This window comes from Oratosquilla oratoria, chromosome 37, assembly GCF_046742065.1.
Source record: "Oratosquilla oratoria isolate Oo_2021 chromosome 37, ASM4674206v1, whole genome shotgun sequence".
NCBI lineage: Eukaryota > Metazoa > Arthropoda > Malacostraca > Stomatopoda > Squillidae > Oratosquilla > Oratosquilla oratoria.
Genome location: NC_134813.1, coordinates 31,284,160 through 31,309,451, shown reverse-complemented (window position 1 = coordinate 31,309,451; position 25,292 = coordinate 31,284,160). Strand labels below are relative to the sequence as shown.

The following is a 25,292-nucleotide window of genomic DNA, read 5'->3' as shown; positions in this document are numbered from 1 at the left end:
TTTATTGCACTTATGTCTAGTTCCACATAGCAAATAATGTTCTAGAATGAAATAGTAGAGACATGGTTTCTACAGAGAAATAAAGATAGTGGAAATAGAATACAAAGGTCAGTAACTGATGTTGACCTTTTTTGGTTGACAAAATGTATCCAGACAAAATAGATATATTTGGATTGCTTGCATTGGAAGCGGGGAAGTAAATGTGAACTCCAAACTAAAACCTGTGAAAAAATCTAGGGTGAACTTCCTCACTACGGTAAACATAAAAGAAAAAAAATAAAATGTGTATAGAGAAACGCAAAATTAATAAAACATCAGGGCCTGATGGTTGGCATCCAAGAATCTTAAAGGAAATGAAAAATGAGATTGTTGTTCCATTTGGAATTATTTTCAAGAAATGCATCATATCCGGAGAAGTCCCAAGATAATGGAAGCTACCTAATGTTACTCCCATATTCAAAAAAGGTGACAAAAAGAAACCAAATAACTACAGGCCTATAAGCTTGACTTCAATCGTAGGAAAAATTATGGAAACTGTCATCAGAGATGCTATCGAACATCATTTAGAAAGTAACTTTGATAAATGATATAGCCAGCATGGATTCAGACGGAAACGTTCTTTCGTGACTAACTCGAATTACTCGGTCATCTCGATTTATGACAAAAGAAACAATGTAGATTTAATATATCTAGACTTTGTAAAAGGTTTTGATACCGTTCCCCACGAAAGGCTACCTACTGAATTAGCTTCACACGGAATAAGTGGTAGCCTATTATGTTGGACTAGAAATTGGTTAAATGATCGATAACAGAAAGTTGTTTTAAATGGCAAAACTTCTATCTGGAAAAAATGCTACGTGTGGCGTTCCTCAGGGTTCTGTTCTTGGTCCACTTCTATTCATAGTACATATAAACGAGATTGTTCCATTAGCAATTATTTTCAGGAAATCCATCATATCCGGAGTTGTCCCAAGAGAATGGAAGCTACCCAGCTAACGTTACTCCCATATTCAAAAAAGGTGACAAAAAGAAACCAAATAACTACAGGCTTATAAGCTTGACTTCAGTCGTAGGAAAAATGATGAAAACTATCATCAGAGATGCTATCGAACATCATTTAGAAAGTAACTTTGATAAATGATATAGCCAGCATGGATTAAGACGGAAACGTTCTTTCGTGACTAACTCGAATTCTAACTCGGCCATCTCGATTTATGACAAAAGAAACAATATATATTTGAAATATCTAGACTTTGTAAAAGCTTTTGAAACCGTCCCCCACGAAAGGCTACTTACTGAATTAGCTTCACACGGAATAAGTGGTAGCCTATTAAGTTGGACTAGAAATTGGTTGAATGATCGAAAACAAGGTTGTTTTATATGGCAAAACTTCTAGATGGAAAAAATGTTACGAGTGGCGTTCCTCAGGGTTCCGTTCTTGGTCCACTTCTATTCATAGTACATATAAACGATATAGACCACGGACTAAAATCTATTGTCTCCAGACTTGCTTATGATACAAAACTGTGCGGAATGGCAAATGATCACTTAGAAATCGGTTAGATATTCAAGAAGATTTAGATAAATTACAGTAATGGTCTGAAAAGTAGCCAATGAAATTTAACACAAGTAAATGCAAGGTTATGCACATAGGTAAAAATAACAGTAGGTACGATTACAAGTTATTTGGAAATTCGTTAACAAAAGTGGATAGTAAAAAGGATCTCTGCATAATTATTAGTAACGATCTCAAATCATCTAAGCAGTGTATTTCAGCCTCTGAGAAAGTAAATAATATTCTAGGACTGATTGCGCGATCTTTTGACTTCAAAAGTCCAGCTCTAACAAGCTATATAAATCGTTAGTTCATCCACACTTGGAATATGCTGTTTCCGTATGGTAATCGAATCTCATTACAGACATTAACAGATTGGAAAAAGTACAACGGCGAGCCACAAAACTGATTCCAAATATCAAAAATAAATCATACGAAAATCGACTAAAACATATAAATCTGTTTTCTCTAAAAAAGCGTAGACTCAGAGGTGACTAGATACAGGTCTTGACTCTAAAGTGAATTGATACCAAAAGTGACAAGATTTTTACACTAAATGAGAATCCGACAAGAAACAATGGTCTCAAACTGTCAGGAAATAGATTTAATTTGGAAGTGGCTAGAAACAACTTCGCCAACCGTGTAGTTAATGAACGGAATAAACTTCCTGCAGAGGCAGTGCAATGTAGTTCAGTTCGAAGCTTTAAGATTCGTTTATATAAACACCTATGCAAGATGCTGTAATGACTGCCATTTATTTTATATTTGTTTATTTGTTTGTTATTATTTGTTGATCATTATTTGTTTGATTTTCATTCATTATTAGTTATCTGTCAATTTATTATTATTTACTATTTACCTGTTGATTTATTGTTTAACTATACATATGCATTTATTTTATTATTATTTATATTATTATAATTTTATTTTTTCATTTATTTATCATTATTATATTTTGTCCGCATCCGACCAAGTTATGGACCAAAAGGTCTACTGTCGGCATGCTCCGCCTTTGTAATCCTTTAGAACTATGAAGTGTATGAAATACTTGATAGCATCTATTAGTATGTGGTGAAAATATAAGGACAGAATGTTATTATCATTGTTATTACTATTATCATTATTATCATTATTTGAGAGGATTAGGAGAGGAAGAAAGTAATTGGTGAGGAACAATGTAGGTTTAGGACAGGTAAGGGTTGCGTGGATCATATTTTTGTGGTAAGGCTTATGATAGGGCTTACGATAGGGTAGAAAGGAAGGCACTGTAGGAGGTATGACAGATATATAGAATAAGATGAAAGCTGTTAAGAGCAGTCAGAGTTTTTACGAGAGTAATGGAGCCTGTGTTAGACTTAGAAATGGAGAGAGTGAATGATCTGAGGTAAAGGTGGGACTTCACCAGGGATGTATTATGTCGCCTTGGCTATTCAATTTATACATGGATGGGGTGGTGCGAGAGGTAAACACAAGGGTAATGGGCTAGGGATTGGAGATGGTTAAAGAAAATGGAGAAAAGTGGGAGATAAACCAGTTGTTGTTTGCTGATGACACTGCGTTTGAAGCAGGATCTGAGGAGGGATTAAGGAAGATAGTGACAGAGTTTGGGAAAGTGTGTGACAGAAGGAAGATGAAGATAAATGTGAGTAAAAGTAAGGTGATGAGATGTACAAGGGGAGAATGTGGCAGTAAATTGGAAGTGAGTATTAAGGGAGAGAGACTGGAGGAAGTGAATAGCTTTAGATGCTTGGGTGAGAATGTGGCGGGAAAGGGAGTGGAAATGGAGATATAATGTAGATTGAGAGAAGCAAGTTAATGCCTTAGGGGGTTAAAAAGTGTAATGAGAAATAGACATTTGGGAATGGATGCTAAGAGGAGATATTGTATGAAGGAGTGATTGTCCCGACAGCACTGTATGGGCCAGAAACATGGAACGTAAGAGAGGAGGAGTTTGAATGTGTTCGAGATAAGTTGCCTGGGAAGTATGATAGGGATTACTAGGCTGGATAGAGTGAGAAATGAGGAGGTGAGGAGGAGAATGGGGGTGGAAAGGGAGTTGGGAGATAGGGTTGATGAAAGAGTATTGGGATGGTTTGGACACGTGGAAAGAATGGGTAAAGAAATATTAGTAAAAGAGGTGTGTAAAGCAGAGGTGGAAGGAATGAACATGAGGGGGCGACCAAGTATGAGGTGGGTGAATGGAGTAAAAGGGCATTGGGAGAGAGGGCAATGTCTGTTGAGGAAGGGAAGAGACATAAAATAGGGGTGAGTGGAGAATGATGGAGTATGGATGATGCTGTGATGCATGGGAGGGAGTGGGGGTGGGGGATGAGGGACTGTGTGTAAATGATATTTTGATGCAGCTCGAATGAATTTCTCCTCATCTTTATCTTTTTTTTTCTGAATGATGGGACGGAGTGGGGGGAGCCACCGATTAAAGGAATCAGCCTTGCTGTGGATGTTCTGTGTCTTGCTGCATTGCCTCTGACCCAGGGCAGTGGGCAAGATACAGGGATGACCCATCATCCAGGAGGAGCCAAGAAAAGATTGAGGGAAGAATGGTGAATGTAAGTGGAGTATGTGAGGATGAAATGGGTATGAGTGGATTTATGCCTTTGACTTTGGTTACCTCCCTTGTAAGGGTAGGAACTAGTCCAATCGATGGAGTGGTTGGGAAATGTGGAGTTCCAGGAAAGAATCGTAGTGGAGAGTTGATGGTGGAAATGTGTCTAGAAAGAGAGTTGATGATAGCAAATACAGTGTTTCGGAAGAAAGTCAAGCATAAGTACACATGGGAGAGGGTGGTGGAGGGAAGGGTGGTAGATAGAGCGTTAATGGATTATGTAGTGGTAAATAGGATTATGATAGGAAGAGTTAAGGATGTACATGTGCTAAGGGGAGAAGGTGGGGGAATATCAGATAATTTTTTGGTGGAAGGTAAGTTGAGAGTGGAGGATAGATGGAGAAAGAGGAAAGGGACAAAAGGTAGGGAGGTGCTTAGAGTGAACTCTTTGAATGAAAAGGAAAAGGAGAAGGAGTACGAAAAGAAGCTGAAGGAGGAGTGGGAGGGAGTCAAGGATAGAGTAGGGCTAGGTGTGGAGGAGGAATGGGGATGGTTCAAGGAGGGAGTCATAAAGTGTGCAAGGATGGTGTGTGGAACAAGAAGGACAGGAGGAAATAGAAGGAAGGGTAGTGAATGGTGGGATGAGGAAACAAAGAAGGTTGTAGAAGAGAAGAAGCGAGCTTTCACAGATTGGTTACAAAATAGGACGAGGGAGTCATATGAGAGGTACAAAGAAAAGAAAAGAGAAGTAAAGCAAAAGCTAAAGGAGGCAAAGAAGAGAGCAGATGTGAAGTGGGGTAAGAGTATGACAGAAAATTTTGAAAGTAATAAAAAGATGTTTTGGAAAGAAATTAAGAGAGGAAGAGGAGGCGAATCAAGTAGAGAAGAAAAGGTAAAAGGTGAAGATGGAGAGATGATAATGGAAGAGAAGGCAGTAAGGGGAAGATGGGCAGAATAATTTGGAGAGTTGCTAAATGAGAAGGAGGATAGGGAGTGGTTCGAGGTAAAGGTGGGACTTTGTCAAGGATGCGTTATGTCGCCCTTGCTGTTCTACTTATACATGGATGGGGTGGTGCGAGAGGTAAATGCAAGGGTAGTGGGCAAGGGATTGGAGATGGTTAAAGAAAATGGAGAAAAGTGGGAGGTGAGCCAGCTGTTGTTTGCGGACGACACTGCGCTTGTGGCAGGATCAGAGGAGGGATTGAGAAAGTTGGTGACAGAGTTTGGGAGAGTATGTGATAGAAGAAAGCTAAAGATAAATGTGGGTAAAAGTAAGGTGATGAGATGTACAAGGGGTGAAAGTGGCAGTAGACTGGAAGTGAGCATTAAGGGAGAGCGACTGGAGGAAGTGGATAGTTTTAGATACTTGGATGCAAATGTGACAGGAAAAGGTGGAGTGAAGGTGGAGGTAGAATGTAGATTGAGAGAAGCGAGTAAATGCCTTGGTGGATTAAAGAGTGTAATGAGGAATAGACATTTGGGAATGGATGCTAAGAGGAGACTGTATGAAGGAGTGATTGTGCCAACAGCACTGTATGGGGCAGAAACATGGAACATAAGAGAAGAAGAGAGAAGGAGTTTGAATGTGTTTGAGATGAGGTGTATGAGAAGTATGATGGGGGTTACTAGGTTAGATAGAGTGAGAAATGAGGAGGTGAGGAGGAGAACAGGGGTGGAAAGGGAGCTGGGAGATAGGGTTGATGAAAGAATATTAGGATGGTTTGGACACATGGAAAGAATGAGTGAAGAAAGACTAGTAAAAGAGGTATGGAAGGCAGATGTGGAGTGAGTGAGCATGAGGGGACGTCCTAGGATGAGGTGGATGGATGAGGTGAAGGGGGCTTTGGGGAAGAGGGAAATGTCTGTCGAGGAAGGACGGGAGAGGACAGAAGACAGGGGTGAATGGAGAATGGTTGCATATGGATGATGTTGTCATTGCATGCGGTGGAATGGGGGGTGAGGTAGTATGTGTGAGCAAAATTTGACGCAGCCCGAAGGGATTTCTCCCCGTCCTCTCCTTTTATGCAATGGGGGGACGGAGAAGGGGGATCGCCGATTTAATGAAGCGGCCTTGCTGTGGATGTGCTGTGTCTTGCGACACTGCTTCTGACCCAGGGCAGTGGACATTGGTGCAGGGATGACCCGTCATCCAGGAGGTGCTAAGATAAGAGGGAGGGTGGAGGGGTGTGGAGTGTATTCAGGGATGGAATGGGTGGAAATGATTTTATGCCTTTTCCTTTTTGGCTACCTCCCTTGTAAGGGGAAAAAAGCCTTGGTATATGTATGTATGTATGTATGTATGTATGTATGTAATATTATTATTACTATATTATTATCATCATCATCATCATCATCATCATCATCATCATCATCATCATCATCATCATCATCATCATCATCATCATCATCATCATCATCATCATCATCATCGTCATCGTCATCGTCATCGTCATCATCATCCTCATCATCATCATTTATTATTATTATTATTATCATTATTATTATTATTATTATTATTATTATTATTATTATTATTATTATTATTATTATTATTATTATTATTATTATTATTATTATTTTATTATTATCATCATCATCATCTTTATTATTATTATTGTTATTATCATTATCATTATCATTATCATTATTATTATTATTATTATTTTATTATTTTATTATTATTTTATTATTATTTTATTATTATTTTATTATTATTTTATTATTATTATTATTTTATTATTATTATTATTTTATTATTATTATTTTATTATTATTATTAATTATTATTATTAATTATGATTATTATGATTATTATGATTATTATGATTATTATGATTATTATTATTATTATTATTATTATTATTATTATTATTATTATTATTATTATTATTATTATTAATTATTATTATTATTATACCCCGTTCTTGGGTATTGGCTGCATGTTATTTTGGCAGAGTAGCATGCAGGTGATACTTTAGGGTCTATATGGGGCGCCCCTACGGACCAGAGCCACACATCATTTTGTCTGTGATAGAGGAAAACACTGTTCATAGAGAAATTATGACACTTTTATACTACGACTGTCCCTCCGTTATGCTGCCCCCCAACCCCTTGTTACTGTCCTGTACGGGGCAGAAACATGAAACATAAGAGAGGAAGAGAGAAGGAGTTTGAATGTGTTTGAGATGAAATGTTTGAGAAGTATGATAGGAGTTACTAGGCTAGATAGAGTGAGAAATGAGGAGGTGAGGAGGAGAATAGGGGTGGAAAGGGAACTGGGAGATAGTGTTGATGAAAGAGTATTAGGATGGTTTGGACACATGGAAAGAATGAGTGAAGAAAGAGTAAAAAAGGTGTGGAAGACAGAGGTGGAAGGAGTGAATATGAGAGGGCGTCCTAGGATGAGATGGATGGAGGGGGTGAAAGGGGCATCACAAAAGCGAGGAATGTCTGTTGAGAAGGCATGGTAGAGGACAGAAGATCGGGGTGAATGGAGAGGGGTTGTGTATGGATGATGCTGTGATGCATGAGGGGGAGTGGGTGGGGGATGGGGGGTGAGGAAATATGTATGAGGAAAAATATGACGCAGCCCGAAGGGATTTCTCCCCGTCTTCTCCTTTCCTGCATGAGGGGACGGAGAGGGGGGGGGGTCGCCTGATTTATGAAGCGGTCTTGCTGTGGATGTGCTGTGTTTTGCGACACTGCTTCTGACCCAGGACGGTGGACAGGATGCAGGGATGACCCGTCATCCAGGAGATGCCAAGATAAAAGGGAGGGAGGAGGGTGGAGGGGAGTGGAATGTGTGGGGAATGGAATGGGTGGGAGTGGTTTCTATGCCTTTTTCTTTTTGGCTACCCCCCGTGTAAGGGAGAAAAAGCCTTTGGTATATGTATGTATGTATGTATGTATGTATGTATGTATTATTATTATTGTTATTATTTTGAATGCTTGGTGCCCGAGCGGGTTAGAGCGTCGCTACTTGCGGCGGAGGTCGGGGTCACGGAAGTTTGAACGCTACCACTAGCGAGATGGACCAATGGTATGGTTAATTAAATTCCACAATACAAAGTCCTCTGTTATGGGTACCGTCCTAGCCCACATTGGGAGTTAGCCATATTTTTTTTATACATCTATGTATCTATTTATTTGTTTGTCTGTTTATTCACATATCAATTTATATATTCATTTATTCGCATATTCTGCCTTACTTCTCTCTATCATAATGCTCTTATTAATACCCTCGGCCTTACTATTTCCCAGAACCGCCTCAGTATCTTTATTGCTATCATCACTCCTCCTATTTCCTCCCTTTTGCCCATGGCTGTCCGAAGATAAAGGGTCAAGGGAGGGTCAATCACCCCTGGAAAATGTCTGCATAGGCAGGTAAAAATGAAATAAATTGTAACGGTTGCGTATTATTGGAAGATCGGGTAAAGTCGACATTTGAAAAAAATCAACTTCTAAGTTCTTTAGTGTTCGTAATGAGCAGTGGGAAAGATAATGCCACCTTCCCACAGCCCCATGAATTGTGGCCTGTATCTTCTCCTTATGTTCTTAGAAGCTATGGTCAACTATAATCCAAAATTACAATCCTATCTACTTCTGCCACGAGTGGAACACCGTGCTGAGAGCCTTTCACCCGGCCAGTATTCATTGGACAGTCAATTTCAAGAACAAGCTAGTGCTTTCCGCGTACTCTGCCAATAGCAAATTCTACCCTACCCTTGTCCTTTTGTTTGCTATATGGTTGTCTGGGTTTGCGCACATTAAATTCCAGTTATTCACCTAACAATTACACCTGAGTGGTTTTGGGTTTTGATTTCTTCACGTTTATTTATTTTCTCAGTTGACAGTTTTCTGGGGAACAGAGAAAGATCCTGTCAGTTCTAAATACTTGTAAGAACTTCTTGAGACGGCAATATCATACGATATCTTAATATGCTAGTTTCATTCGTTGTCACGTTTTAAAATATTAATCGCCACATGACCACGGAGCGTCCGAAACACGTGTTGAGTTAATATATATATATATATATTTTTTTATAATTTTTTCATTACAAATTATTAATCTATATAGGCTTTTTTATTACTTCTTTTCCAATATGTCGCATTCGAGTTAGTTGTTCCTTTAGTTCCCTTTCTCTGTATGTTGGTTATTTTTTTCCTAACTAAAGTTAATTAATTTTTGCGAGTAGTACCATATCCTGATGGCGACATAATTATGTTTAGATAATAGAAGGGTATAGAACAAATGGACAAAGAGGATTTACTGGTAAGATATTAATTAATTATCAACAAGAGACCATAGTGTATGTATAAATTCAAACAGCGAGATATAGTATATCTTTCCATAAAAATGTATAAATTTATGGAACATGTTAGATGAAAATATAACCAAAGGCGTGATCATGGCTCTAATTACGTATATTACACCCAGGTAAAAACAAATTAAGAACTGGATCATGTAAGATATAATTAATCAAGGGTAATTTACATCAGACTATGAGAATAAGAGGGACCACTAAATTTAGGAACTTGGAATTAAAAGGAAGTACATTTCCCCGTCCTGAATATTCTTTCTTTTTACATTATTCCTTCCTATCGATGTGGTGTTGCTCAATTCCTGTATTCATATTGTCAAAAAGTGTTGGTGCTCAAATATAGAAATATTAGAAGTATGCCTTATGTTTATTTTCCACCCATCACCAAGGATCGAAGTACACTCTGTCAAATATTATTGATTTATTCCTTTTACCAGGCTTTTTCATTCATCTCTGTGCTACCTCCTTGGTGACATGGTTATCTCAATTTAAACCTATCTGAACCCCGTGGTACTTTTTTCATTTATTGCATTTTGTCAGTTATTTACTATAACACCGTTTCGGTGACAAAGGGTGTCTTTGTAACCTAACAAAAGGGCTGGTGAACTACTTGGATAAAATTGGGTTTCATGGACGTTCTGTAGTTGAAAAGGGTACAGCAGATTTATGAAACACCCTGGATGAAACAGTCGACGTGGCTGATAACGATCTGGGCCGCCCTTTAAACTACAGGAAGATTAGAATTTCTCAATTCCTCAGCCTGAAAGAACGTGTCTATATAGTTTACATGCACATTGATATTTTTTCATGTGTCAGCGGTTGCTAAATGACTAGAATATAAATTAAAAAATAAAATTCATTTATCTGTGCCACTAGTTGCATATAGTATCTTTGAGGCTTTTAAACTCACCGCTATACAACAGCTGACTTATGGAAGTTACGTCACACAATCACAAACTGGTCATAGTAAACATGAGTGCGGAGGAGACGACAGCAATACCTAACTTCTTTTCTGAAATATCTCCCCTATTCCCTGAAGTTACAGAGGATGGGAAAATCGACACAGTTCAGTTTCTGGAAGCTTCCAAAGCATTTATTAAAATATATGGTAAGGAGAATGTAGTATATTGAAGTTGAAGGCAATTATTTTCTTGGTACACGTTTGCTAATCTCTGGTAGAAGCTTATCAAGCGTACCGTAGTTGAACCACTCATAACTAACGATATTGATACAGGGATATAATGAGTTAACATGTAATTGCTTTCAATCCATGTAAATATAAGGATTGTTAATATATATCTTTTGGTTAGTATATTGAAAACCAAAATTTCGCCTGACAATTGGGAATGAAACGCACCTTTAACATTTACCCAGATGTTTGGTATGCAACGATCGAGATTTTCAATAAATCACCATTGCACGAAATTGGCACAAATTCGTAAGGTTAATTTCTGTCAGAATGCGAAGCAAATAAAATTGGATAAATATTGACTTAGTAAAACCCTCCATACAGATTCTATACTATTAATGCCATGTAACATGTAGAGTACCTAGAACAATTGTATTTCAAGCTTTCTGTAAAGGAAAAAAATGTTATTAGTAGCTGATAATGTTGTTATTCCAGTATCATGCAAACACATTTTTAATTTTGTTTTGTTTTTATTTTTTCTATGGAATGGTTAGGTTAGATTAGGAGCTTTGGGGCAATGTAAATTTCATGTTAAATATCTGTATTTGCATGATTCAGGAAATTTACCCTGATAATTTCTATGTATTCTAGCCACTGATCACTTATTTAGGCAGTCCTGTATTATGCTTCATCAGTCCTGTCAGGAGTAAATTTTTAGGTGTGCACACATATGCCATATAGCAATAGAAATTTGATTATTAATTTTGTAAATCATAATACATCAATGTAATATGCAATTTTCTTGGTGGAAGTCAATAACAAAAAAAGTTGCTAAACCCTATTTACTAACAAATGAAGTTGCGGCAGTTGAATGATACGCTATGTTTTTATAGATGCCCAGGTCAAAGAAATGAAAGGATAACACCTCTTGAGAGGCATTTCTACCCAATGAGGAAATTATTTGTAATAAAAATAGCTAAATACAAATAATGCCAAAAAAAAATTATTTGTAAAGAAATTCATGTCACTTTGTACTCTGCAGTGTACCATTTTAAATAATTTAAATTACTACAAAACCATGAGCTAGTGAAACTGGTTAGAAGTACTATGAATCCCTAAGGCTACTATGATTGTATACATACACATGTACATATATAAAAAGACCCATTCCAGTTATAAGGTGGGATGACTTAGTCAAAGCATAAACCCACTCTTCACCCATCAATATGTGAAATAATGCTGGCAATAACTTGTACATTTTTTTTTTTTTTTTTTTTTTACTATGTACTAAAGACACCAATTAGAGCACATATGCTTGAAGTTATGGGTGACTTTAAGTCGAGCTCATATCTCTACTACCTACTATTTACCTTTATTCTTTAAATGTAAGAAAGGTTATGTATTTCCTTTATTTATATATATATATATATATATTATTTATTATTATTATTATTAATTGATTTAATTGTTTATTCTATTCAGATCAGCTTGGACGAGCATTTGCATTAGTGAAGAGCGATATGAATGGCAATGTGGAGGTTTGTATATAACATTTCATTGAATGCATGCATACTTAGAATATCAGTGAAGATTGACTTGGTGAGTTGCACATGGTAGGAGGAGAGTAGTTAAGATTTGAAATTAGAAAAGCAAAAAATGTAGAAGAGGGATAGATTAGTCAAAAGGCTGTATGAGACAGATGTGGAAGGACAAAGAGAAAGAAAATAAAGATGTATATCAGGTGTGTGCAGTAAGGAAATGCATTGGGGAAAAGGAGGAAGGAGGAGGAGGAGGTAAGGAGATGAGTGGAGTAAAGAGTACAAGGTGATGGAGGAAAAGAACTCCTTTTTCCATAATGTTCCTTGAAAGAAACGTACTAAACCAAAAAACAAAACCTTGCCCCTTGGACTTTGTTGAGATGAGGTAAGTCTTTCTCATAGAACATCTGGACATAGAACAAGATTCCAGCAGTTTTGAGAAACACACACACCTCCATCACAAACCGGACAAACCACCAGAAAAGTCAGCATCTTATAGGCTTTCCCTCCCTCTCCACCAGCTCCAAAATGATTAACCTCTTGAATATGATGACGCCCATGTATGTGTCATGAGCTGTGAGTGAGGAATACAAGGATGCTGGTGTTGGTTTCTTGGTTATATTTATTTTGTAGTTGTAGCTGAGTGACCCCCCCCCGTATTCTTTGAACAGGCTTGATCATGTTTTCTGTGACATTTATTTAGGGTGGAAGGGAATGAGTACAACAGCAGTAACTTTATATTTTGTAATGCATGTTTTGTGATGCATCATCGTACATCAGGCAACCTGATGTGTGTATGAATATTTGTCTTGTATTGAAGAGGTTAAGAATTTGGTCTTGGATCATATGAAACCACATGTACCATCCACACCAAACCAACATGATTTTAGAAAATCTTTCTGCTAGTATGTTGCTGTCAAACCTAACAATCATTCAATTGTTGCCTTGAGTTTCTCGTAGTGAAATATCCTTAGCCTCACAATGGTTGAGAATAGTCCTTGAAACCGCCCACAGATCTCTCTAGGAAGACACTTTGGGCTGTTGTTTGTGTTGTATCAGTGTGAGACTGTCTATGTCAACGACTGATAGTGATATGGAGAGGAGAGCAGTAGCAGATTGTCAGATCTACATGTTTAAAAAAAAAAATGTGTAAGAAATAAAGTTCAAGTTCCAAGAGAGAAATCTTGGGCCTAGTTCAGAAACTAAGTATTAACTCCTCAGGACTCACCTTCCAGTGTTTTTTTTTTTTTTTTTTTTTTTTTTTTAACTTTGAAAATGGGTAGCTTAGCTCATCTTGCCGAATAACCACATGTAGGTATTTGTCTTGGTCCCTCAAACCTAAGAAATAGATCAATAATGGTGGCAATAGACAAAGAATTTGACAGATTCCCATTATATTGTCACCAGTCATTGAAAGAAATGTACCTAAGCTTGGCAAGACATGGTTAACAAATTTCCTGGTATGTAGGCAGTAGTGCAAATACTACTTTTTAAAATATAAATGCTTATCATGAAATATTTTCCATTAATCTTTCAGACAGATTATCATCAAGATTGATTGATTAATATCTTTCAGAAATTGTATACAACATATAACAAGAATCCAGAAAAGTACAAATACCTGAATGATATGATTGAAGAAGAGAAGAATGATCCAACCATCTTTGCTGTTGATGCTCTCTTGTGGCTCAGAAGGTTTGTGTATTAGCAATGTAATCTAATACTGTCTCTCTTTAGAACTGTAGTTTGAATTACCATATGAAATGTAGTTTGTATGGGTTGGCATTGTCAATCTATTCTGGCTGTTTCATTTAGTTCCATGGCAACCCCCTCTCTGTAGTATAGGGATTTTCAAACTTATCTCTATTTACCATGTTTTGCACACAGGGCTTTGGAATTTACTTACGTGTTTGTACGAGGAATAATTGATGAATTTGAAGCCGGCAATCCAACTGAGAAGCTAGATCATCTGGCCAATATTGCATACACACAAACTCTGAAGCCTTATCATAACTGGGCTGCACAGAATCTTTTTAAAGTAAGCAAACAAATAATATAATTGTATCATTCTAGTTTAAGGATTTGTTACCTTTTCTTAAATCATCATCATGGTATGTAATTGACTATAAATCAAACATTAGTAAAAGCAACATAGCATTGCTACATTGCATCTAACCCAGGCAGTGGGCAAGGGACAGGGATGACCCTTCATCCACAGGGAGCTAGATAAAAGGGAAATGATTGATGAGTGGGGGTGGGGGTGTGCCTTGGCTGGCTACCTCCCTTGTAAAGGGGAAGAAGCATTTTGAGATATAGGCATAGCTTCTGCCGTAAAGACTGAAATGGGATTTTTAACTCTATTCTTTTGTTCAACAGATAGTGGCAAAAGCATGTCCATACCGAAGTAGCCTTGTGAAATCGTTGTTTATGGGTAAAGAGGAAGGATCACAAAGATTGCTTCTGGAGGATGCAAGTAGATATCTTCAAAAGCTTCTACCATCTCTCAATGTGATCAAGAAAATGTGCGAGGAGTGGAGTTTGGAAGAAATGAAGAAAGTTTAGTTGCCGTACCCACTACGGACATTAGCGATGGCATTTTAGTACTGATAAACTTGCTATGGCTGATGGGAGTAAACAGATTTGTAAGTCTATGCAGAACAAGTGATTTGCGTGTATTTGAGTCACAAGTAAGATGACGATATTGCTTGGATTGGGGTATAATGTGGTCTCGATCTATGGAGTAATTTTATTTCATCTTTATATATTTGGTTTTTACTAATGTGAGATTTCTGGTAATTTATTGGCATTATTGATAGAATATGAATTTAGATGGATGAATGTGAAAGTTTGTATTTTAAAAGTGTATGTATAATATACTATCTGCTTGAAAAAATACTACTATATCAAAATTACATACACACACACACACATATATATATATATATGTATATATATATGTATATATATATATGTATATGTTTATATATATATATATATATATATATATATGTGTATGTATGTACGTATGTGTATGTAGAAAACGTGTGTATAGTATGTATATATAGATGTTCATCTTCAGTGCTTCTCTCCATGAAGAGGGTTGTCAGCCCAGTTTGTTTCATGTTGCCCTCCAGGAGGAAGGAGGAAGGAAAGGATAGGACCAATTTTATAATGATACATATATGTATTTATTTATTATCAACTGTCACCTTGTTCCATTTGAAATAAGATCAAATATATGAAACATACATTATATACCCCTCTTGGGTATTTTATAGCTATCTATTATAATTTTGAGTGGAAGGGTGGGATAATTTTCCTTGCCATTCAGTAAGATCCTGAAATAAACACAATGGCTGGTATGCACTATCACCTGCAATCCATCCCCTCGTTTCTCTTTTTTTTCATGACTTTTGAACACCACACTTCCCATTCCTCAATTTCTTCCCTTTTTCCCTGGGAGCTTTGGATCTACTGCAACAGGGACCTGGGGCAACAGGTTGATTGATTTCCTCTCTTCAGGTTTCATTCACCAAAGGGCCTTCTTCATATATTCCCATCATGTTCCAACATATTTGCCTCTTCCACATTTGTTCCTGTCTTCTTCAAGTATTCATTGACACTTCATCCCCTTTTAAGTTTACTTTTTAGTTCTTTTGTCACTTTTGATTCAAACACTTTTCACTAACTTATCTTTTTTTTCTTATTCTCTTCACTTGTCCAAATATTTTATCATCATTGTTCCACTTTCTTCCTTTCCTTTTACACATTTGCTCCACGTATTCATCTGATGGAATATTCCTCCTTCCTTGCTCTACATACATCTCAGGTAAATCATGCCACAGTCTATTTCCTACAGTGTGACTTCCTGGATATTTGCAGTTCCACAGTGTCTTATAAATTGGTTCCAATCTTATACTATATGGTAGCAAAAAGAGTGCAGAAAGCAGAAGTAGATTGAGGGAAAGGGAAGACCAAGAATTATATGAATGGACTGGATTAAGGGGTTGTTGGATGCAAGAGGAATATCTATTGAGCAAGGAAAGACAAGGACAAAAGAAGTTTGATAATAGGGATGTAGTACAGTTTGTACTGTATTAGACTTGAGGTGCCACATGGCCTAGGGGTCAAATCTCATGAGCAGAATTAATTAATCAAACTGTCTATGTGAATATAAATAGTATATATAGTATATGTTTGATCTCTTGCTTCTGCACTCCCTTTCTATTGCATCTCTGCTGAACATTTCAATCTGTAACAGATCAGGTTCTCAGAATGTTTGCACCTGTCCATCCATGAAATGAAACATCACAATTATGTTTGCCAAGAATTGACGAGAATATTATGTTTATCACCAAGAATTCTGTTGATATGTTTCTTGGGTGACAGATTAATTGTGACCTATGTCTTTCTCCTTTGTTGTTTCTTTTCTTACATGTTCCAAACCACCTCACAGAGAACACAGAACACCTGGTACTACAATGCTCCACACTAACGATTCCTAAACATACATATATAAGGGCTTTTTCCCCCTTACAAGGGAGGTAGCCAAAATCAAAGGCATAAACCACTCCTACCCATTTCATCCCCACATACTCCACTCACATTCACCACCCCTCCCTCCTTCCCTCTTTTCTTGGCTCCTCGTGGATGATGAGTCATCTCTGCATCACGCCCACTGCCCTGTGTCAGAAGCAATGCAGCTAGACACAGCACATCCACGGAAAGGCAGCTTCACTTAATTGGTGACCACCCTCCTTTGTTCTCTCATGCAGAAAATGAGAAGATGGGGAGAAATCCCAGTGGGCTGCATCAAAATATCATTCACACATTTCCCCTCCCCCCATCCACCACCCACTCCCTTTTATTAGTAACAGCATCATACACAACCATTCTCCACTATTTTTTTTTTTTTTTTCATACTAATCTTACTTCACTCATTCTTTCCATGTGTTCAAACTATCCCATTACTCTTTCATCAGCCCTATCTGTGATATTTTCCACTCCTGCTCTTCTCACCTCCTTATTTCAAACTATCCAACCTAGTGACCCCCTACCATACTTCTCGGACATTTCATCTCAAACACGTTTAAACTTTTCCTCTCTTAAATTCCATGTCACTGACCTATGTCTCTTTTTTAGTTAATTTCATATATGCCTTCTATTGCTTTTTTCATTCTTCTTGTTGTGTTATTAATTTTCTTAACTCGTTTTTAATAATCTCATTATTTTGATAATTATTCATGTTAACTTTTGTTCTCTGATCTTGTAACTGTAAAATTGTCACCTGTGATTCCACTTTTTCTGTGTAAGAATTGCTAGATCTAGCCTTATCTGCATAATTTCTTCTAGTAATGTGTCATTGGTGCTGGTCAATTTTCCTGTCTGCAATTAAAAAAAAAAATTATTTCACAAAGCCAGAAAATTCAATATCTGATATAACAAAACAGTTCCAATTTCCATTGCTATCAGCTATGTAGTTTAAAACAGAAAATTATGACTAGGTATGGCCAAGGTGCCATCTGTGTGTGTGTGAGAATTTTTTAAGTCAGGTGGATGCAGATGGCACTGCCCCAGGAAGATGGAAGTCAGTTATCCAAGCTTCACTGCTAACACCAAATGAACACAACATACCCCACCTCCTCAAGGAGCTACAGTCCTGGGGGGTCAGTACCTGTTCTCCAGACTGGGCCAGAAAGTCATTTCTCCTGTATGCTACAATTAGGTAAATACCTTATGTCAGTGTACATATTTTCAGTTTCTTAACAGTGTCTTTCACATACGATACAATTCCACATTTATTGCATGACTTTCCTGTCTACTCAGGTATACACTTTTTTGAGACCTAGGATGCTGTACATGGTTCTTTTCATTTTTCTAGGAGCTCTTCACTAATCTGTCCTTGTGTTAACACCCGACCCACAACCTCCCAAACTCATCGTGTTTTTAATGTTGTAGTGCGAGAGATTGTTTTTAGCAAGTATTTTTTGCTCTCATTCAGATAAGAAATCAGAACTCTACTTGTTTCTTAGTTTCTTCACCATTGATATTTCAGGAGGCAGTAAACATCTGTGATAGTGTACAAGGGAATACAACCCAATGTATATGTCATGGCATCTGGGATACAGGCACTTATACTAAGGAACCTTAAAGAATTATCACTCTAGGACAAGCAACTAAACTTGTCTGACAATAGAGAACATAAGGTAATGGGGCTGTTTGTCCAGTTTTGCCACTTTATCATTTAATAAAACAAGTATTGGCACCATACGTGGTGCCATTGTTATCCAAAAGATGGCAAGGCCCTCCTCATGGAGACAGAATCTCCTTTTTCCTCACTATCTTTGGAGATACAGCACTTTGGGTGACTCTTGAGAAGTCCAGGTTTGTACAATGGGGACCCAGAAGTGACATTTGAATATATCAGCAGAACAAAACAACTGTTGGAGTGCAGTGGAGCAAATACCTGCCTCCTATCCTTGCTCTCTGTTACCATGCGGTTATCCTTCCAAGTATGCTGCAGGTTTTGAGTATGCAAATGTATACATAGTTAACCAATACTAGATCTTTATTCCATTATGGGTGCAGTTTGGTCTTACTCCAACTGGAAATTAAAGCATCCATCAGGGCCCTTTTTACATACATAACACACACATATATATATATATATAATTAGTGCTAACAGTAACCTCACAGTAATTGGCAATGGTCCTTCAACTGTAGAAAGAAGAATTGGACATTTGTATGTGTTGTATTAGTGTAGGACTGCTTCTATACTCCAGGCTTATAGTAAAAGTTCAAGGAGAGCAGTCACCAGTTGCCCTTGTGTGAAAAGGAGGAGGATATACAGTTCATTGTAATAGAAAAAATATTCTGGGCCCAGTCATTTGACAGCTCCAGATGGAGGTGAGGATATTCATGAATTTTGTAAAATGTACGCTAGAGTACCTTCCTGTGTTGGTTCATTGATATGGACACAAGAGAAAGTTGTCTTTGTTTTTTAAACACATCAATACTTGTTTGGAGGTACAGCCCTGATGTGTGCATGTGTGTGTGTGTGTGTTAACAAACTGTTACACCCTTACTATTACCATAAACCAGTGACATACAAATAGTCCCACACTAAAACAGTGCAGACAACAGTTCAGTGTTTCTTCCCAGAGAGATGTGTGGGAGGTCCCAGGGATTGTTGTTCTCCACAGTGAGGCAGCAAGGATTCTAGTCAGTAAAACTTGGTGGGAAATTAGACAATTATACACACATACATATTTACAGCATATACAAACATAACAGATACCTACATGTGGTGGTTCTGCAAGAAGTTGTCCCTTTCCTAAAGCTGTCAAACCCCTCACCTCCCTCAGGAGAAGGCCAAGAGACTGATGCTGTGGAAAGGCTGGAGGACCATTGCCAGCTACTATGGGGCTGCAGGTTTTCAACTTTGTGAAACTTACTGCAACAATTGATTAGTTAATTATATGCATACATGATTCAGTTTAACATGAACTCCCTCTCACAGAGAAGTTCAGGATGCCTTTTTATGGAGGAAGTTTTGAAACATACATATATTCATGTGTGTGTGTATATATTGATTTCTTTCATTATCTCTCCAACTCCATTGATATGATAGGAATGTAAATATAAAAATTTTGTTTTGAAGAACTATATGCTTTTACATGTATGATGGGTTTTATTTGTTAGTAGCAGGAGACCCTACCTTTGCTCATCTGTGGTTGTTTGCCATAGAATACCTCATAATTGTGTACACAAAGTCAAAGTGATTGTACAAAATATGCTCACCTGGAAACATTGCACTACCATGTCCTAAGCCTATTTGTTATTAAATCTTTCTTCAGATTGAACTTATCCCATCTTCCTTTTTTCATTTTAGTGTAATGTGATTATATTTAATAAAAACTGTTAATCAGAGGTTTAGATTTGCATGTTGCTATCAAGTGAAATTATTTAATCAAAATATTATTGAAGCATGATCAAGAATTATATTTTGAAAAGGTGATGTGGTTGGTTTATGAATATGCTGATTTTTTTTTTTTTTTATAATGTAAGATAAATGCTATCTTTAATAGGTGGTGTATTGCCTTGTATTGTCAGTTGTGACTTGCAGTTACATTAATAGTAGACGTAGGACCTGTCTCCCTTTCCGTCCATAGTTTGGGCATGCGACATAACCACTTGCATTTCCGTTTTCATTCAACCATAACAGTAACTCCAGTTTTGCATTAAGAAGCAGTTGATTGATGAGTAGGATTAGATGAATAAGAAAAACAATGCGGATACTTTAGATTTGAATCCCTGTATGAATTGTATTTTCTTTCTTAATTTTTGTTATCAGAACAAGTGACAATTATAATGTCAAAGAAACATGAGTGAAAGGAAAGCCAATTTCATGAATACTGAATAGTAAATTAATAGATTCAGCTTAAATGAGATGTTTTTTCTGGTTCAACAAATTGTATGTCCTGATACCTTTTTTTTTTTTTTTTTTTTTGTTATTTTGAATGTTTCAATGGCTCACATTTCATTGAGAGAAAATCCTTAGCCTCTCGTCTTTAAGAAGAACCTTTGGACTCTTGTCTTGACTATGATTCACCATGGTCGTAGATAACATGTTGGACTTGTGATGGACAGCTATTACCCACTGAGATAAGACCTCAGAGCTCATATATGGCCCAATCTATGGATAATGCTGTGACCTTACGCACATGCACCCAACTCCTTATCAACCAGAGTTGCAGTGCAGCAATGCTGAAATTTTTCCAGCCTTGGGCAGGACTCGAACTCAGATTGCTGAATTAGCAGTTGCAAGTGGCACCACCGCATCATCGAGCCATATTAACTTGGAGCAGTTTCTGTGTCAATGGCTAGCAGTAGATGGGGAGTGGTTGCTGGTAGTAAGTTCATCTATTTGAAAGGGGGAGAGGCTGTATTTGAAATTGATAGAGATCTTAGGCTCTTTCTGAACACATGAGTGTCCTCTTCTCCAGATGGAGGTGAGGGTGTTGATGGGCTTTGAAGGTGCATGATGGAGAGATTGTTCTCCTTGTCATCCATCATGCAGTCCCACCTTTGATGAGCACAGTATTGGTCCCCTTAGAATGTGAAGGATTTGGTAAACAGCAATTGGTGATTTGTGGTGGAAGGCATTTTCATTTTTTCTTAAATTAGTTTTTTTAATTAGATATTTTTAAAGGAAACTTGTAGACAGACATAATTTGCACGAGCCAAAGCTACCATATTACACATTTCTATTTATTTGAAAATGCTCTGTAATGTTTTGTTACAAAAAGGACTGAACCATATATAACAAATAATTTCAGTGCGATAAAATAAGTGGCCTTTCAATCTGTGATTGTGTTAGTTTGTCTTTCCTTTCATACATGTGTGGTAATCAGGCCAGTGTAGATACGGTGCTTCTCCTCGTCTTGATCATTTCGCCTTGATAGGGGCAGTGATGGGCAGGATCATATGGAGTGTTCCCTCCTTGCTTGTGCTACATACCATGTGCCATGTTCCCACACACCTACAGGTGCTAAGCTTTGGTAACCTTTATGATTACATTTTCACAAATATCTTATCATTGGGGTATGTCCCAGGAGAACGTGTTTACTGACAAATCCATATCATGTTAAGGAAGTCTTAACATAGTCACTCTTCTGAAGTCAATTTATTAGGTGTAAAAGAAATTGGTCTAGAATTTGGTCATCCTCTCTTTGAGTGTCGGGTACAACATTTTTAAGTCATGAAGTAATGTCTTATTTCCTGTAGAAAGTTAATCTCATCCTTACTAGAGGATTTTTACTAAGATAAGTGAAATTGGTTGGCAGTAGCCAAAAGGAAAGGGCAAGTACCCCTTGGCACGGAGAGGATTGAGGTAATTTTCAACCCCGTCCTAATACGAGGGGTGCCACAGAAATAAATAAAATGGCGGCTAATAGAATAAAAGTGTTAATCAGTGTGGAAGAGGTGGAGTATTGAGAAGCAGAAATGAGAACTTCTTTGTGTAATTTTTATATTATTATTATTATTTTTTTTTAATCTTATCATCAGGGGAATTAGTCAGATTTATCTTGGTATAATACACTTCTTTATTTGAAAAAATAATTTAGTTGTGGAGGGTGGAATAGATAATATTGCTATTTGTTGTATTTGAATTCAAAATCATGTGTTTCAAACATAGATTTAATAAAAAAAAGTTTTTAAAATAAAACAAAAAGATATAAAAGGAATGAATTTATGGAAACCGTTGGGGATTATATGCCCCTGAGAGATGTGTATATATATATATGTATATGTGTATATGTATATGTGTATATATATATGTATATGTGTATATACATATGTATATATATATATATATATAATATATATATATATATATATAGTGTATATATATATATATTTTGTGTATATATATATATATATGTATTGTGTATATATATAGATATATATGTGTGTATGTATATATATATATATATATATATATATGTATTGTGTATATATATAGATATATATGTGTGTATGTATATATATATATATATGTTGCAGTAATTCACAAGGCACACGTGAAAATAATATGCAGAAAAAAACACTGGGAAATAAGAAGCTTAGTCTGAATGTTTTCATCTATTTAAGACATTATCAAGGAATACACAGTTACAGAGACATAAGTGGATATATACATTATATACATAAAGTAGAAGACAAGCTAGGAACATGGAAAGAACACACAAGATGCCTCATAATCAGGTAGAGACGTACGTTTACTTATAAGGACGTTTGGTCACATGACATTACGTCACCCCGGCCTAGTAATTTGCAAAAAATTTCTCCAAGTGTTACTAGGCCCGGGTGACGTAACATCATGTGACCAAATGTCCTTATAAGTAAACGTACGTCTCTACCTGATTATGAGGCATCTTGTGTGTCCTTCCCATGTTCCTAGCTTGTCTTCTACTTTATGTATATGTATATCCACCTATGTCTCTGTAACTGTGTATTCCTTGATAATGTCTTAAATTGACGAAAACGTTCGGACTAAGCTTCTTATTTCCCAGTGTTTTTTCTGCATATATATATACATGTATATATATATATATATATATATATATATACATATATATGTATATATATATATATATATATATATATATATATATATATATGTGTATATATATATATATATATATATATACACATATATATATATATATATATGTGTGTGTACACGTGTGTGTGTATATATATATATATATATATAATATATATATATATACACACACACACACATTTGTTGATTTATGTGTAAGTAGCATTTTCTTGATTTCCTCAATATGTAACTTTAATAGATTATTATTGCTGTTGCATCACCATATTGACTACACTAGCCAGTTATTTTTATTTATATATATATATATATATATATATATATATATATATATTTATCTTGAATAAAATTACCCTGATCATACTTATTTGTGGTGAGGACTTTATAAGCTTGTAAAGGAAGTAGAAGCACTATATTGATTAGGATGTATGCAACCTTTGGTTATGTAATTCTGTCTAGTCACATTTTAGATTTCATAATATTCAGCATAAGACTATCAGAATGATTTTGATTATTTCATCTAGTGTACTTTTCTTGTTAGAATAAGAATGAAATTTGATATATCTGTAATTGTTGAGATAATATAATTTTTTTTAATGTAGTGTTTTCCTTTAGAAAAATTATAGTACAGTCAAACCTTTGATTTTGAATTATTTGGTTTTCAACGATTTTTTCACTGAAATTTTGTCCAAATTTTCATGAAAACTGGGACAAAATTTGATGAAAAAGTAATCGAAAACTGAATTTATGAAAAAAAAATAGGGCATATGAATACTGGTTTGATTGTATAACTTTGAAGTGCAATGGAAACCCATTATTTGCTAGGTGATGTGAAAGATTTGCATATCAGAAAATTTTGGCCTTTGTACTAGTACGGAGATCAAACATAAGAAAAAATATAGATTTTTGTATATCATTGCAAAAAGCATTCCAGTCTAGTTTAACAATCCTATTGATTCTCTATAGGAAGTGGTTCATAAGAGTTGTGATACTATTTTACATCTACAGAATGTGTGTGTATAAATCTTTATGATTATGCTCTGATCTGCTGCAGTTTAGACAAGACAGTCAATTGTCTAAACTATATCCTTTTTTATATAAACTGCTGGTGATTATGTAACAAACCTACAGATTATTCAGAAAACTAGATTAGTCAGCACAGTTGTTTTATGTGTGAAACACAGTTTTAAGATCTGGTTCCATTATCCAGTGAACAGAAAGCAATTTTGAGGTTAAAATGCAATTGAGGGATTGCCACAAGAATTTTGGTCTTGATACAGATTTTTCTTTGAGTATGCCTTGGTTTATTTTGATCCAGAATTAGAGCCTTGCCTCAAAAAATGTTGTAAACCTTTACTAAACCCTCTGGAAATTTATATACAAATATCATGTTTTACAATGCATTAAATTCTTTGAACATACTTAATGCTTTTCATTTCCATAGCAACTTTAGGGAGTGTTGAGAAGACAACACGAGACAGAGGTGGACTTGTAACTAGTACACAACAGCATAACCTTCTCCAACAAAACATGAGACACCATACAATCAGTTACAGACAATCATCACTGAAATAATAACAGTCTAGTCACAAATCCACTAAATAGCAATGTAAGAACTATGGCCATGAGCAGTGGGTGGAAGGTGTGCCAGCACGGGCCACTTTAATGGGGCCCACCTTGAAGAAATTGCTGTAAGCATATCTAACCAACTACATCATGTCATTATAGAGGTTACTGTGGTTGATGAGTGTATGGTGCTAGTGAAAGTGAAGCACACTTTGAGCCAGAGCTGTGGATAGGGAGAGTTTGTCCACTTGCTCCCCAGATGCCATCTCACATCTATTGCTTGCATTCGTGCTGCTTCCCCATCAGCCATTTCAGTCATCAGAGGTTAATTTATGATACTAATGTCACTTTCTTCCTCAGCTACATTAATTCCAACACAAAGGTCATCACAATGTAAGGAGCTGGTAAAAGAAAAAAAAAATTGTATCTCATGAATAGAAAAGTACATACATACATATACCAAGGCTTTTTCCCCCTTACAAGGGAGGTAGCCAA

At 36.4% G+C, this 25,292-nt stretch overlaps 1 protein-coding gene across 1 annotated transcript; it reads left to right on the top strand.

Annotated features, from left to right (window-relative positions):
* The first annotated feature begins 10,398 nt into the window (after positions 1-10,398).
* LOC143019628 (glycolipid transfer protein) lies at positions 10,399-21,914 on the top strand. Its single transcript, XM_076175435.1, has 6 exons — positions 10,399-10,547; positions 12,051-12,106; positions 13,683-13,801; positions 13,994-14,144; positions 14,483-14,748; positions 18,162-21,914. The coding sequence occupies exons 1-5, from the start codon at positions 10,412-10,414 to the stop codon at positions 14,666-14,668; spliced, it is 648 nt and encodes a 215-aa protein (XP_076031550.1). The 5' UTR covers positions 10,399-10,411; the 3' UTR covers positions 14,669-14,748; positions 18,162-21,914.
* The last annotated feature ends 3,378 nt before the right edge of the window (positions 21,915-25,292 follow it).

Bases quoted from the DNA above. Each gene is read 5' to 3' on its own strand.
- LOC143019628 (XM_076175435.1), top strand. From the start codon at position 10,412: ATGAGTGCGGAGGAGACGACAGCAATACCTAACTTCTTTTCTGAAATA. The intron at 10,548-12,050 runs GTAAGGAGAATG...TATTCTATTCAG, and splicing joins AGCATTTATTAAAATATATG to ATCAGCTTGGACGAGCATTT. The intron at 14,145-14,482 runs GTAAGCAAACAA...TTTGTTCAACAG, and splicing joins CTGCACAGAATCTTTTTAAA to ATAGTGGCAAAAGCATGTCC.